Source organism: Schistocerca serialis, chromosome 3 (assembly GCF_023864345.2).
Source record: "Schistocerca serialis cubense isolate TAMUIC-IGC-003099 chromosome 3, iqSchSeri2.2, whole genome shotgun sequence".
NCBI lineage: Eukaryota > Metazoa > Arthropoda > Insecta > Orthoptera > Acrididae > Schistocerca > Schistocerca serialis.
In genome coordinates, this window is record NC_064640.1 from 311,522,177 (window position 1) to 311,539,681 (window position 17,505).

The 17,505-nt window shown below is 38.2% G+C and overlaps 1 protein-coding gene across 1 annotated transcript in view; it reads right to left on the reverse strand.

Moving 5' to 3' along the window:
* Positions 1-2,020: 2,020 nt before the first annotated feature.
* The window catches only part of LOC126470115 (MAM and LDL-receptor class A domain-containing protein 1-like), a 336,480-nt gene continuing 320,995 nt past the window's right edge, over positions 2,021-17,505 (reverse strand). The window contains exons 16-18 of the mRNA XM_050097720.1: positions 12,503-12,702; positions 12,129-12,294; positions 2,021-2,900 (exon numbers count right to left, since the gene is read on the reverse strand). Of these exons, the coding sequence (XP_049953677.1) occupies positions 2,851-2,900; positions 12,129-12,294; positions 12,503-12,702 (416 nt within the window). The 3' untranslated portion in view covers positions 2,021-2,850. The remainder of the gene's footprint in view (positions 2,901-12,128; positions 12,295-12,502; positions 12,703-17,505) is intronic.

Consider the following 17,505-nt stretch of genomic DNA (forward strand, 5'->3'; position numbering starts at 1 on the left):
AACCGACACATGCCGATCACTGTCACTGAGGCAGAATCAGCTTTCATCAGAAAACACAAAAGACCTCCAACCTGTCTTCCCCTGAGCTTTCACTTGGTACCACTGAAGTCACATGTGGAGGTGGTTTGGGGTCAGTGGAATGCACACGACAGAGCATCTGGTTCAGAGCTGTCCTTGAAGTAACCAATTTGCAACAGATCATTGTTTCACTGTGGTGCCAACAGCTGCTCAAATTACTACTGCAGATGGAGTACAGTGCACCAGAGCCATATGCTGAACACGTTGGTCTTCTTTCCTCTTGGTAGTGCCACATGGCCAACCAGAGTCTGGTCTTCTTGCAACCGTACATTCCCGTGAGCACCGTTGCCAGCAGTGATGTACAGTGGCTACATTCCTGCCAAGTTTTTCTGCAGTATCACAGAAGGAACATCCAGCTTCTTGTAGCCTTATCACATGATATTGTTCAAACTCAGCGAGGTGTTGAAAATGGGATCTTGTCACTTAAAGGCATTCCTAACTAACATCAACTCACCATGTGCAATCTCAAAGGTAACTTACACTCACAACTGTTACAACATGTATTTAAAGCAAATCTGATTTGCATCCTCATAGTGGCACAGCTAGCACCACTTTTATGAGACTGGCACAAAATCTGAGTAAACATAATCTTTTAGATGTAGAAAAATGCCTACCAACTTTTGTTTATGATGCCCAACTCATTTTTGGTTTTTCAATTATTTTCCCGTCAGTGTAGTTTCGTTCTCAATTTGTAACAGTTCCTAGTCTATGCTTGAAAAGCTGTGTATATTCAGTATTGCCCCTATTTGGTTAATTTTAGTATTAATTTTTTTGATAATGCACGTCCTCTTTTAATGAAACTATAGTTAAGGTAACAGTTTTATTGATGTATGAAAATATTTTTTTAATGACAGACATTTATAAATGGGTTAGTATCACTTTTATACACTAAGACATACAGACATGATCATGAGTAAAGTGAAAATGATGATCACACAAAAAACATGCTGTAAATAAAGACAACAATTTTTGTTTTCATGTTTCTTGTTGTAACTGATGTAAAACAGGTATTGCCAACATCTGCAACCAGAGTTTTGGAGTATTACAAAACTTGTTTGAAATGAACAAGTTAACTTAAAGTATTTCAAAAATTAATTACATCCATTCCAGGAAAACATCATCACATAATGATCTAGACTTTAGAATACAAAATAAAGAAGTTGTGAGGGTAGTTGTTACAAAATTTGAGGTGTCCATACAGATGAAAATTTAGACTGGAAAGCCCACATCCTCTGTCTCACTAACAAGTTAATTTCTGCTTGCTTCACACAATGTGTAACAAATATTGTGTGTAGTAGACAGTGTAGCAGAATCGTCTATTATGCTTACATCCATTCTGCTTTTACATATGGCCTCACTTTCTGGGGCCATGATACGACAAACCTAATCACCACTTTCACACCACAAAAACAAGCTGTTAGAATAATTACCAACAGTTCAAGGCTAACACCTTCAAGCACTTATTCAACTGCTATATATTCTAGTCTTATCATGCCTCTAAATATAAAAAGTGTAACTGATACAAAAAGGTACATAGACAATTTCAAAACAAACTCAGATCTGCATTTGTATTATACAAGAATGTGCAATGACATCCATATAAAAAGAGTAAACAAGCATTAGCACAAAAACAAACAAACACTCAAGGTACTACATGGTATAACAAACTTCTGGCACAGATGAAATAAATAAAAAAAAGTCTTCATTTAAGGAAGCAGTGTTCAAATTTTTAATGAGCAAGTGCTATTATAATGCAAACAAGTACTTGTGAAAACCTATTAGCAAATAATTTGATTCATGTACTATATGTCATAGTCAAAATCAGTTGTATTTTCAACCAAGTGTTTGCTATAATCTGAATGAAAATTTTGAACAGAAATGTTACAACTACTATGTGTTTGTATGTGAATGTCAATTAAGTATTCCATGTAAAAATATTTTTCATTTCTTTATGTAATTAATCAAAGTTGTATGTGCAATTCTGTATGTGATATTGTGTAAGATACTATGCACCATAGTATTATGTGGGGTACTGTACTTATTTGCGATTGTTTATTATCATACCTATACAGTTAGAAGCTGAAAACACTTTTTTACATAAATTTTATAGGTACTTCTTGTCATGGAAGTCAGTCTCTTAGTTCAAAGTTTATATGAGAATGATATGAGTAAACGAAACATGTTCCAAGTTATGAAATTTAAAATAAGTGTATGAATTTCACAGGTAAATTAGTGTTCATCTTTACATTCATAGTCTTTTGGGAATATGTTTGAGGAAATGAAGTAGAGAAATATAACAAAAACACCACAATTAGAATGAAGGATCATGGAAAATGATCTTGTGCAGACAAGTTTTGGGAAGTAAATTTTGAATACGTCTTATAGCTGTAAATATCTGAATATGAAAAGTATTGCTCTAATATAGACAAACTCAACTGATTTCTCTTTATTTTGAAGGTCCCACAAAGAATGGATCTTCCTGTATTGGTATCACCACATTCTGCAATTAAAATTAGTTTAATAGAACATCAGTGAGTTACAAATATGACATTGTCTGCACACTAATTTTATTCACCATCTTTCACAGCAACCTTCTTTACAGATGGCATCTGCTTTGATTTGCAGAGTCTTGGTTGTAATTCCTGGATCCTCTGTGAAGTACTGTCAATGTGTTTTCTGGAACATGTCTTATATTCTTCTCAAAGAACCATCTGTTTTTGTCTTATAGTTAATTTTTATGCAGGTGCATAAAACTGGACCGGCTAAAGCAGATTACAGATTTTCATTCTCTTGGAGCTTTGTATCTGCAATGTCAGGTCGTGCTGAAAGAGGTAAATACAGGAAAATTGAATATAATATAACACTAATATAACATATTACATTCTGCTTTTTTAGTTGTTTAGAAATATGAAGCATGATTTATGGGCAAAACTGTCTTTGGCATGTCATTTTTGTGGTTTATTGGTTCTGAAATCCACAGAAAATGATGATTTTTTGCTACAATTACTGTTTGGCACATTTTGATTTTTATTGTGTCCAGTACTAGATGATAAAATTCTCAGTAGGATGTACTGGGTGATCAAAAAGTCAGTATAAATTTGAAAACTGAAGAAATCACGGAATAATGTAGATAGAGAGGTACAAATTGACACACATGCCTGGAATGACATGGATTTTTATTAGAACCAAAAAAATACAAACATTCAAAAAACATCCGACAGGTGGTGCTTCATCTGATCAGAATAGCAATAATTAGCATAACAAAGTAAGACAAAGCAAAGATGATGTTCTTTACAGGAAATTCTCAATATGTCTACCAACATTCCTCAACAGTAGCTGTAGTTGAGGAATAATGTTGTGAACAGCACTGTAAAGCATGTCCGGAGTTTTGGTGAGGCATTGGGGTCGGATGTTGTCTTTCAGCACCCCTAGAGATGTCAGTCGATCACAATACACTTGCGACTTCAGATAACCCCAAAGCCAATAATCGCATAGACTGAGGTCTGGGGACCTGGGAGGCCAAGCATGACAAAAGTGGCGGCTGAGCACACGATCATCAGCAAACAACGTGCGTCTAGCAATACTTTTTTTGTTGTTGTTGTAATAAAACCCCATGTCATTCCAAGCATGTGTGTCAATTTTTACCTCTCTATCTACATTATTCCGTGGTTTATTAAGTTTTCAAAATTATACTGACTTTTTGATCACCCAGTACAATGGCCTCAAGTTTCTATATTTGACCCTCAGTTCATATATGGGGAAGTGCACAAGCTGGCCACTTAAAGAGAAAATTTGGAAAATGAGCAATGAGCTGTATAACAAATATATGACCCAGAAATCCTGTATACAAGCTCTTATACGCCATAATATTATGAAAGTGCACTTACTATTTCATTTTAACTGAAAAAATTGAAATATCTCAAAAACTACACATTGGACCAACAAAAGATATAATTTAAATTTGTTTGTCTAGGAGGGGGACATCCAATGATACCACACTCCACTCTCCCCCCACTCCATGTGTGGGTGGCAGAGGGAAACTTTGAAATCTTCAGTGGGAACCCACATTTTTATTGCACATTACGAATCTATGGCAGAATCTACATATGTTTTGTCTAAAGCATTTTTTTCGTTTCGTAACAGATGGCACTATAATCAGAGGAATAGAAATGGGTACACAATCATAATCTATGACGTGCTCCTCAATGGCCCTTGAGTATCCAATGGCACATGGGATCCCACCTCTATGCTGCGAGAGTAGGATAGGCCAGTATTTCACAACTTCTAATTAGAAACCCCACTCACAACATTGTATTCCTCTGATGTATTGAACAGGGGACTACTTGGCGTGTCACTGTAGCCATGGTTCGAGATGAACATTGCTCTACATTTCCCTTTGTTAAAATGTCGTACAACTGCAAACTTCAATACACTTAGTGATTCACTGTTCAAATGACCATGCACAGGACAGAAGTATATCTGTGGGAATGTCAGTACAGGCGTTTCTGATGCGGTCCACCATGTCCTCATGGCCTGTTGGCACTTGCTGGTACAACTTATCTTTTAAATATCCCCACAGAAAGAAATACGGCAACCTAGCAGGCCAATTAATAGGGACACTTTTGCCGACCTATTGACAAATGTAAGCATGATCTAATACCTCCTGTGCTTCAATTGCGTAATACGCTGGACAATCATCATGCTGAAACCAAATACGTTATCCAATGTCCAGGGCAATGTTCTGCGGTAGTACTGGCAGTTCCTCTTCCAAAAATGTTTGATATCTGCGCCCATTCAATGTGCCATCAATAAAATGTGACAATGCAGTACTGTAACAATATTACCTACCAATATACAGGGATCATGGTGTAATTGCCGGGTGCTTATCTGCAAACTGTTGTGCACTGCCACTACTACAGCTGTTTCATTAGCTTCTTCTGTAACACATTTGCTTCATTTCCTTTTGTCGGTCTGCATGCTGCCATCAGACATAAAGGCATCCTAAACCTTGTAAAAGAATGAATGAGAGTGAGCTTTCTCTGGAAAATACTTGGCACACAAGGCAACAGCAGCCTCAACATTTCCCCTACAATTCTCTGTCAATCAGGATCATTTCCAATTTTTTCTTCTGTAGTTGCAAAATTCATCATCCACTTACATGTCTGTTCTCTAAATGATAGGTAGGTGTGCAGGCAATAAACACAGTCCAAGTATAATGTTTATAGCTGTTGTCTACATTATACTTGACCTCTGGTCACAGTGTACTGCCTGTTATGATACATCATAGTTCACTACATGAGCGCAGTGGCACATCAAGTGGTCCCCTGTTTGATATATCAGAGGAATACAATTCTGTAAATGGGGCTTCCAGTCAGAAGTTATGAAATACTGGCCTGTCTAAACTCACAGCACGGAGGTGGGGGTCCTATGTGCCATTAGATATTCAAGAGCCATTGAGTAGCATGTCGTAAATTACGATTGTGTACCTGTTTCTATTCCCCCGATTAAAGCACAATCTGTGGCCAAATGAAGAAAATGTTTCTGAAAAAACGTATGTAGATTTTGCTGTGGAATCAATCTCCACTAGAAAAAGGAGATTCCCACTAAAGATTTCAAAGTTGTATCCCGGCCCCCATGCATGGGGTGGGGTGGCAGGCAGAGTCTAGTATCGTTAGAAAGCCCCTCCAAGACAAACAAATTGGAGTTATAACTTTTTTCAATCTGATGTGTACTTTTAGAGATATTTCAATGTCTTCATTTAAAATGAACATTCTGTATATACAGTGAGTACTCTCTCATAACATTATGGTGCACAAGAGCTCATATATAAAGAATATTATGGCAGTGACAGCCAGTGATAAATACCTTCTAAATACAGACATAGATTAACATGCAACATGAGGAAAGGAAAATTATTACAGAACACAGCAAAATATCAAACTGACAATATGTGCTCCAGATGGAGCAGGCAAAAGGGTTCTTAACCCGTCAGTACACGCAGGTGGTCTGTCAGACCAAGGAGAATATTTTCACATTAATGCAATGTCTGAAAGTTGTTTCCAAGATGCTATCTTCTCAGTACCTTTAAGTGAGTGTAATAGGAGTCGTTTGGTATGGTGTATCTGCTATTTCAACAATAGCACTTCCGATTAGCTCACAACAAAGAGTTCTAGGGTCTCACGGGCTAGCCATGTGTACTTGTGTCAGTTTATTGTTAGCTCCACCAAGGTTATTCCCGTGCACACATATTTGTGGTATCTACTTAGTTTAGTGGTAGAACAGATTTTTTCGTGCTTTGTACCTTATTTTAGTGTGTTGTAAGTGTTGTAACTGCATCATGGCTTATTCTTACGAGGCACAGGAGGAGAGAATTAGGAACTTGATTGAAGAAGTAATGGCTGAAAGTGATGCTGGTGATTCTGAAGATGGAGAAATCGACTTTGAAAAAATCCAAGACACAGAGTGGAAAAGTGATTCTGGCACCAAACAGAAAACGTCGAGTGATGAATCAGAAGACAGTGATTGTGGTGCCGACAGTGATGTGTTTGTCGGTAAAGACAGAACAGCATAGAACTCACATGCTCTGCCAAAGAACTCCCGCACACATTGTCATAACATCATAACTCATTTACCAGGTGTGAAAGGTGCAGCAAAAAGTGCTACAAATCCTCTACAGTGCTGGGAACTGTTTTTTGATGAAAACATTATACACATACTCGTTGACTGCACTAATAGGTACATTCAAAGTATCCAGGGAAACTTTTCAAGGGAAAGAGATGCACAACAAACTAATAAAGCTGAAATAAAGGCCTTATTGGGATTATTGTACTACACTGGTGTAATGTGTGCCCATCGACTAAGTCTACAAGATTTGTGGCGAACATAGAACAGGAGTTGAAATATTTCATCTCACAATGGGCATAAACAGATTTTGTTTTCTCCTTCGATGCCTCAGATTTGATGATAAACAAACGAGAATGGAAAGGGAGAAAACAGATCACATGGCGGCGATAAGACAGGAGTTCAGTCTAATAGCTCAAAATTTTCAGAAGGCTTATACAGTTTCTGAATACGTGACAGTTGATGAAAAACTAGAAGCATTCCATGGAAGATGCAGATTCAGACAGTACATGCCAAATAAGCCAAACAAGTATGGAGTAAAGATTTTTGCAGCAGTGGATGGCAGAATGTTTTACACATTCAACATGGAGGTCTACGTTGGGCAACAGCCTGAAGGCCCTTACAGACAGGACAACAGACGAGTTGAACCTGTTCAGAGACTTTGCCAACCTATCCTGAATACAGGCCACAACATAACTTGCGACAATTATTTTACAAGTTACGAGCTTGCAAACACATTGATTACGAAGAAGACGACCATCGTTGGTACCCTGAGGAAGAACAAGAGACAAGTCCCAAGGGGATTTATTAACACTAAAAACCAAAAAGAAAAGTCATCTATGTTTGGGTTTCATAAAAATTGCACCTTAGTCTCTTATGTGCCGAAACGAAATAGAGTGGTATTACTACTGTCAACAATGCACCACAATGGAAATATTGACGAAAATACAGAGAATGATAAAAAACCAGAAATTATCACTTGCTATAACCTTACTAAGGGTGCAGTTGACGTTGTAGATGGAATGAGTGCAGCATATAATGTAGCTAGAAACACAAGAAGATGGCCAATGGTTGTTTTTTATAGCATCATGAACACAGCTGTGATAAATGCTGCTATTATTTTCAACTCAAATCAGAAAGAACAACTGAGAAGAAGAGAGTTTTTTAGGTAGCTTTCTTTTGCACTTCTGCATGATCATCTTCAGCAAAGAGTAATGTCAAAAATATTGCCAAGGAAGATAACTGAGAGAATTGGAGAGCTTTGCAGTGTGAAAATTTCTGAAGTGGAATCAACTGCAACTTCATGAGGATAGTGTGTGGACTGCAGAAGCAAAAACAGAAAAATGAGATATATCTACATCTACATCTACATCCATACTTCGCAAGCCACCTGACGGTGTGTGGCGGAGGGTACCCTGAGTACCTCTATCGGTTCTCCCTTCTATTCCAGTCTCGTATTGCTCGTGGAAAGAAGGATTGTCGGTATGCTTCTGTGGGGACTCTAATCTCTCTGATTTTATCCTCTTCACGAGATATACGTAGGAGGGAGCAATATACTGCTTGACTCTTCGGTGAAAGTATGTTCTCAAAACTTTAACAAAAGCCCTTACCGAGCTACTGAGCGTCTCTCCTGCAGAGTCTTCCACTGGAGTTTATCTATCATCTCCGTAACGCTTTCGCTATTACTAAATATATTTGTAAGAACGGCAAGAAATACATTTGCCTTGAACATTCTGTTACTGTGTGCCAAGGCTGTATCGACAAAATATCTGACTGAATACATACATTACTTTAGTAACAGCTGAATTTTATGTATCTCCATTTGTGTAAATATTTTTGACCAAAATATTAAATTTATCCTTTAAATATATTTACTAAACTAATTTTTAATCATATTATTTCATTTAGTAACGCTTCCCTCCATAATATACATCTAAATGCAAATTCAGAAAGATAGAAACTGCAAGGGTCTGTGAGACCAGCTGCGTGTACTGCCGTCCTGTTTCCAGGTGCATGCACCGCCAGGTTAAGAAGCTACCGTACCCAGTTAAGGAAGGAAACGAATTAAAAACTTTTGAAAATTGTTTAAAACTGTATCAAATACAGAAATTCAAATGCAGGATGAGCGAGTATTAAAAATGAAACTAAGTATTGATGTTGTATTGTAACAGAATATATGTAACAATTCTTTATGTGCCTGTAAGGTTTAATCTAGTTTTCTTTACTGTAAATTTATTGAATATACACTGAGGTGATGAAAGTTATGAAATATCTTCCAATATCATGTCGCACCTCCTTTTGCCCTGTGTAGTACAGCAGCTCGACATGGCATGGACTCAACAAGTCGTTGGAAATCCCCAGCAGAAATACTGAGCCGTGCTGCCTCCACAGTGGTGCAGGATTTTGTGTATGTACTGACCACTCAATTATGCTCCATAAATTTTCAATGAAATGGCCAAATCGTTCACTCAAATTGTACAGAATTTTCTTCAAATCAATCGTGAACAATTGTGAGCTGGTGACATGGCACATTATCATACATAAAAGTTGTTAACATGAAGTCCACAAATGGCTGCAGATACTCTCCAAGTAGATGAACATAACCATTTTCACTCAATGACGAGTTCAGTTGGACCGAGGATCCAGCCCCATTCCATGTAAACACAGCCCACACCATCATGGAGCCACCACCAGCTTGCACAGTGCCTTGTTGACAACCTGGGTCCTTGGCTTCATAGGATCTGCACCACACTCGAGTCTTACCATCAACTATTGCCAACTGAAATCAGGAATCATTTGACCATGTCATGGTTTTCCAGTCATCTGTGGTCCAAGTGGTATGGTCACAAGACAAGGTTAGATGCTGCAGGTGATGATGTGCTGTTAGCAAAGGTACTTCCGTCGGTTGTCTGTGCCATAGCCCATTAATGCCAAATTTTGGCACGCTGGCCTAGTGGATACATTCAGTGTATGCCCAACATTGATTTCTGTGATTATTTCAAACAGTGTTGCTTGTCTGTTAGCACTGACAACTGCTCTCAGTCATTAAGTGTATACTGTCAGCAACTGCGTTGTTCATAATGAGAGGTAATTTCTGAAATTTGGTATTCTCAACACACTCCTGACACTGCAGATCTCAGAATACTGAATTCCCAAACAATTTCTGAAATGGAATGTCCCATGTGTCTAACTCCAACTACTGTTCCATGTTCAGACTGTTAATTCCCATTGTGCAGCCATAATGAAGTCAGAAACCTTTTCACATGAATCACTTGAGTACAAATGACAGTTCCATCAATGCACTGCCCCTTTATACCTTGTGTAGGTGATACTACTGCCATCTGTATGTGTGCACATCGCTATACCATGACTTTTGTCATCTCAATGTGTATTAGACCTAAGCCTCGATTTAATATAACATGCTAAATGCAATTTGAACACAGATGTTACATCTGTCTTAGCTGTCTGCCTATAAAATTGTACAATACTCCCAGCTGAAAATGATCAGCTAGAGTCCATGATCAAAGAATAAATAAGTAAATCTTTATATACAAGGGTTGCACAAAAGTATGGAAACACTATGAGAAATGTGTTTGAACATAAATGAAGATGCTAGTCAAGTCTGAAACTTACACTGTTGTATTTGACCATAAATGGCATCTGTGCAATGTCATCAGTATTTGCAAGTGTCAGTCATGGTCAGAACAGTGTTCTGTGTAGTTTTCAGTGTATTATGTCAGAGATAAGTCAATTTGAATGCGGACAAATTGTTGGTGCTCATATGGTGGGTGCTCCTGTAACCAAGATGGCTGAGGTGTTTGGCATTTCAATGCCTATACTGAAGATATAGGATACAGGGAAAAATGATAACGTGGTAAGTCACAATGTGGATGAAAGTGTGTGATGTACGATTATGACAGACGGTCATTGAAGAGGGCAGTGACAAAAACTAAGTGGGCGACAGCTGCAAAAGTCACTGCAGAACTGAATGTCACAGTCATGAACCATGTCAACACCTAACAACATGAAAGGACCTCCAGAAGTAGCGAATTGTAGGATGAGCTGGAATTTCAACCTACTCATCAGTGATACGAATGTCCGCCCCTGGTAGCTGAGTGGACAATGCGACAGAATGTCAGTCCTAAGGGCCTGTGTTCAATTCCCGGCTGGATCAGAGATTTTCTGCACTCAGGGACTAGGTGTTGTGCTGTCCTAATCATCATCGTTTAATCCCCAAGTCGCCAAAGTGGCGTCAAATCGAAAGACTTGCACCCGGCGAATGGCCTACCCGATGGGTGACCCTAGTCACACGACATTTATTTTTAGTGATGTGAATGCCCTTAACAATAAAACATGGTGCCAGAGACATAAAATCAGGACTACTGAGCAATGGAAAAAATTCATTTAGTAAGATGAGTCTTGTTTCACACCGTTTCCAATTTCTGGCTGAGTTTATGTCCCAGGAGTGAAAAAAGGTGGGGATTTGGTAACAATTTGGGCAGCCATATCCTGGTATCCCATGAGCCCGACAGCTACATCTACTCTGCAAGATTGCATTACTGCCAGGGATTATGTGGCAGACAGAGAGGAGGGAGGAGGAGATGGACAGAGTGGAGGGAGGAGGGGATGGTCAGAGAGACGAGGTGGAGGAGGTGGTCAGAGGAAGGAGTGGAGGACATGGTCAGAGAGAGGCCAGGCAGGAGGAGATGTGTAATGTATGTACTGTGTGCATCTACTGATAAAGCTGCAAGTAAAAGGGTAGTAAATAAATATATATAATGAGTTACAGTTTTGTTGCATTTATAGAAAGCAAACAGCGAGAAGATGTGGAAACAGAAGTTACATAAATGAACAAAATTAGGAAGTGCAAATATTAAGCACAAATTTGAAGAAAGCATTCCCTTAATTTTGATGTCCTCTACACTAGTGGTTGCCTATATTCTCTTCAAAATTAATTAGGTGAATTATTTTAAATTCCAAAGTTGTTCACAGCACAGCAGTTAGTAAAGACCTGGCAAAATATGGGAAATATGGGCAGCTATTCATGAGCCAGAAATCACCAGCTTCTTCCTGAAGTCTGTGAAGAACATAATTAATTTTGGGAGCAGAGTTGTCCACTGTTCACAGAGGAGAACAAATGCAGCAGCTTACGGTGGAAAAACTTACAATGTACTCTGGAGCCAAGAAGGCATATAAAGCCTTCAAAAATTATCTCTTTGGAGTTGATGAAAATATTGAAATGAATCAATTAAAATACCTTTTAGACTACTTTTTTCTGAACTGAGGATAGGAAATATAACTGCAATGAGTATTAAATGTCAAAAGAGAAGTCTGTGTCAAGGCATTTGATGATACGATTACAAAGGAAGGATTCTTCAGAATTCACTAGATTGCTTATTATACAAGCAGGTTTTTTCTGCATAACTTACTGCTGCACGAGCCATCTGAAAATGTAAGCTCATCTACAGCAAAGCCGCCATTTGTTGCTTGCCCTTCCAGCACAATTCGAAAATCTGATGCAGCCTCCACAGTGACCTGTGCTGGTGTCCATACAGCTCTAGTAGTGTCCAATGCTCCTGCTGATAGTGTCCACAACTGTGACAAAAACAAATATTATTTGAAATATAAGATGAAAACTTTCACCTCATTTGTACAATAATTCATACACATGACAAGATAAACAGTAGGAATGGAACATTAATTATTGCTGTATTTGTATTTATCACTTACTAATGGGAAGTTTAAATCTCTTTGAGACCACAGAAATTACTACTATGCACGCAACAGAATGGGTTTTCATTACCTTCTCAGGAGGATAATCTCCAGAAGTATTGTTATCCTGTCTGACCACTCTTAGTTCTGCCATATCACCCTGGCCAAATGCAGCAAACCAAAAGCTGAAACACAGCTGCCGATCATCAGTTGCCTCAATCACTGGAGATATTAGACGTACTGTACTTGCAGCAGCATTTTGGTTGAATAAATCAAAATAAACATATCCACCTGAAAAATGAAATTTTTAATGAAAGTATTACACAAAATATTTATTGTAGTAATCAATTGCTTTCATGAAATGTATAATTTCTTCATCATAATTGTGTTTTAAACAATGTGAACTTGATGCTGCCTGAGATTTGCTTTGTATGTTGTTATTAATCCTGTCACTTGTATTCCATTACTTTGGAGCTCCGTAGAAAATGCAGAAAATGTGTTATTTAACTTTAAGACTGCGTAAATGAAACTGAGTACAACACATGTTTGCAGTGATTTGTTCCGAAATAAAATTATGGTGCTCATTTGTAATATTTTAAAGTATCATTTTAGAGTATATAAATATGATTCAGATGAAAGTTTACTTCAAATGTACAAGATACCTTAATTTTGATCTGTGCTTGGTGAAATAAAATTAGAACTTCTTGTCCTCTTTCCTAACTCTCATAATGAAGTCTGAGAGCTTTCAGGGTTGAGTTTGACACAAAGTTGAGTTTGACACCAAAAAGTTCACTATAGAAAACACTTTTACATTATTGTATAGCTACAATGGAATGGTATTAGGTCATATTTACTGCTGCTACCACACATTCAGCACATGTCTCACTATCAGTGGCTATGGTAGTTCCCTTAACAAGCATCACACAATGCAAAATAAATACTGGTAATGATGGTAGAGAGCTAATTCAGAGTTTTCAGGAGATGGGTGCCATGATACATATCATCTTCACTGCTTTCTGTTGTCGTTTAAAACTATTGATGTTATTCTTCTAGTACCCCAAAAGTACAGTAACATATGGTATATGACTGTGTATCAAGGATTAGTTAATGACTGATAAGGAAATGTTGGCAAAGTGGTATATTTTTGCCAGAAAAAGTACACTGTTGTTAATTTTAGATGCAGTTATCTCTATGTGATTATGCCAACTCTTTCTTTCTTTCTTCTTTTGCTACTGCCTTTATCCCGCATTGTGCACAGGGTCGGCAGGGTTAAGTACGGAATTGGCATGGTTAATTTTAACAGGTGGCCGGATGTCCTTCCTGCCGCCATCCCATACCCCCCGGAATGGAAGTAGTGTACCCCAGCTATCTGCGTCTAGTGTAAATCGTGAAATAGTGTGAATGTGTTTCAAATGTCTGCAAGCCATGTAACTGAGGCGGGACAGGGGACAGGGAGACCAGCCAGGTATTCACCTAGTAGGATGTGGAAAACCACCTAAAAACCAAATCAGGCTGGCCGGCACACCAGCCGTCATTGTTAATCTGCCGGGTGGATTCAATCCGGGGCTGGCGCGCCTACCCGAGTCTAGGAAGCAGCTCGTTGGCACTCTCGGCTACCCTGGTGGGTGTGATTATGCAAACACTCTTTGAAATCAATTATTATCCCAAGAAGTTCTGTTCAGTCATTATGTTATCATTCAATATAACATATAAGCCCATCAGTATCTATATTTACATGATTATTTGTCAAATCAGTCTTGAGTGTTTAGTGGAGGGTGCAAGGCATCATTTTCAAATACATCTACCATTCCACTCTGTAATAGCACATGGGAAAATGAACATCTAAGTATTTTGGTGCAAGCTCTCATTTCAGTGACAGTGTTGCAATTATTGTTTCCCCAATGAAGGTGAGAGGTCACAGAATATTTTAGAAGCCTCAGAAGTGAATCATCCATTGACATGTCACAAAAAGAATTTGCTACAATGAAAACAACCTTTCTTTAATGATTGGCATACTAACTCATTCATCACATGTGTGACACACTTTCCCCTATTCTGTGATGATACAGTTGAGCCAGTTGTCTTTAAACTTCTCGTACGTCTTTTGTTGGACCTACTCGATAAAGATCATGTACTATGCTGAAGAGAATGAACAAGAATAATAAAAGCTCTTTCTTTTGTGGATTTGTTCCAGCTTTTATGCATTCTGCCAATAAAATGCAGTCCTTCTTTCACCATTCTTGCAACACTGTTCATAAAATCAGTCCAGTTATATTGTTCCTAAGTGCAGTTGAATCAGCAACCTTTAAATCTGCATAATTTATTGTGTAACAAATTCAAGAGCTTTCTCTTAGCCATGTGGTGGACCTCGTACATTTTATTTTTCAAGGATAGTTGGCACTTTTAAAATTATGCAGATATCTTGTATAAATGATTTTAGGATGGATTTTGATCTTTTGTTGACTTAAATAGATGGTAAATGATGCCAACATCAGCAAACTGTCAAGAGGACTGCTATAGCAAGAACAAACATGATTTATGGAACACAGTGAGCAACACCTAAGATACAATGTAGTACAGGTTGTGTATAGCATTGAACACATTGACTAGAAAACAGTAATACAGGGTGCAGAATAGACTGAGCACTTGTTTGCAATTGCTTAAATAATATTTCTTTGGTGGCTCACAAGAATGTGCCAGGGGGCTGATACAGGTGGCATCTATAAGTGGGCCTGTGAACTATGTGGACATGCGATCTCTGAAATTGCGCATGTCATGAGTGAAGGTACACCAAGAACTGTTCAAACTGTCCCCTAAATCATTTACATTGATCAAGAACAGCAACAGAATCAGTCACACTTTCTACAGGACTGCCAGATATAACTTTCAAATCATTAACTGAATTTCTGTCAATTAATATATAGGGCATATTGTTATCTTTCTCACTGGAAGTATGAATCCGGTCAAATAACTAGCCGCAGTCATTAGGAACAGTGTCAAAACCTATCTGGTAATCTAAGAATATGAAATCAGTTTCAGAACCCCACCATTACATTTCATTCCTACTTACAAAGAGAGAGCCAGCTGGTGTATCAAATGAATAATATTTTATAAATTTGTGCTTGTTGAGTGACAATATATCATTTTCTTTAGATATTTCACAATATTTCAACTCAATATAAGTTCTGAAGTGTACCTATGAATCTGTGTTAATGAGATGGGGCTATAGGCTTGTGAATTGATTCTATTGTTGGGTGTATTGATGTGATCTGTGTAACCTTCTACTCTCCAGATACAGATATTTCATCAAGCCAGTAGCTGTATAGGATAACTAAAAATTGAGTTATTTCAGCAGCATTTTCTAAAAGGAACTTCATTAGAATCCAATGTGTGCAAAATGAATTTCCTATCTAAGTTGCAAGGTTGTACCAACGGGACCTGTTTTTAAATTACTGAAATTTGAATGTTTCCTCAACTCAAATTCTGTACTTTTTTACTTCATCTTCTTTGGTAAATGTGTTTCAGGAAACCATGCTCAGTCACTCTGATTTAGTGGTAATTTTGTCTGTTACACTACGTTTGGTATCATGCAGTGAAGATACAGACTTTATCTTGGCACTCTTACTTTACATGAAACCAGAGTCTTAGGATTTTTTGCCATTTTTCAAGACAGAGTTTCATTGTGGAAGTTGTCAAAAGCTTCTTCTGTTGCAGCCCCCATTTAATTTTTAGATTTTGTAACCCATTACCAACCTTTTGTTTGTTTGTCTTTTTGACTCGGAGGGAGCTTTCATTACAACAAACTTCAGCTTTATCAGTGGTTTGATCTACTTCATATTTTAAGATATCTACTGTTTCTGATGTTATTTGTAAGTAGCCGATTTCAATATGTCACACGGCAAGTCAGTAATATATGCACGGACTCTACACTAAATCAACATTCTGCATTCTATTGCTTAAAGTCTACAGGAATTTTTGTAAAGCCATAGAATTTCAGTTTATTTCATAATATTTTTGTGGATCACTGGGTCAAAAGCTTTTGCTAATACAAAAGTTCGCTTGGAACCAATGGTATATTTTTCAGTTGGTTGATGAACTATAACAGAAATAAAAAATTGACTTTAAGTGTGCCCCAAACTGATCTGAAACCTAAGTCTGTATCACTGAAAACATTGTTTCCTTCGAATTTTTTTGTCATCAGTCTTCTGACTGGCTTGATGTGGCCCACCACAAATTCCTCTCCTCTGCCAACCTCTTCATCTCAGAGTAGCGTTTGCAACCGACGCCCTTAATTATTTGCTGGAAGTATTCCACTCACTGTCTTCCTCTACGGTTTTTGCCCTCTACAGCTCCCTCTAGTACCATGGAAGTCATCCCCTGATGTCTTAACAGATGTCCTATCGTACTCTCCCTTCTCCTTGTCAATGTTTACCACATATTCCTTTCCTCTCCGATTCTGTGCAGAACTTTCTCAGTCACCAAGTTGTCAACATTCATCTGTAGCACCACATCTCAAATGCTTCGATTCTTTTCTGTTCCAGTTTTCCCACAGTCCATGTTTCACTACCATACAATGCTGTGCTCCAAATGTACATTCTCAGAAATTTCTCCATCAAATTAAGGTCTATGCTTCATACTACTCTTGGCCAGGAATGCCCATTTTGTCGGTCCTAGTCTGCTTTTGATGTCTTCCTTGGTCCGTCCATCGTTGGTTATTTTGCTGCCTAGGTAGTACAATTCCTTAACTTTGTCTACTTCGTGGCCATCAATCCTGATGTTATGTCCCTCGCTGTTCTCATTTCTGCTACTTCTTATTTTCGTCTTTCCTTGATTTACTCTCAATCCATATTCAGTACTCGTTAGGTTGTTCATTCCATTCAGCACACCATATTATATGCGCCCCCCCCCCCAAAAAAACATGTTTTAAATAATAACTATTATCCCATCACTTCACAATTGCCGTGTTGAGTGGGAGGGCTGTGAGCTGTTTCCGTGCTCTGCTATTCGTTGTTCTGAAGGACGCGTCAGCGGTGTAGTCGCGCTCAATCAAAATGTGATATGGCTCCTGAACTGTACTTGGTGTACGGCAGCGGA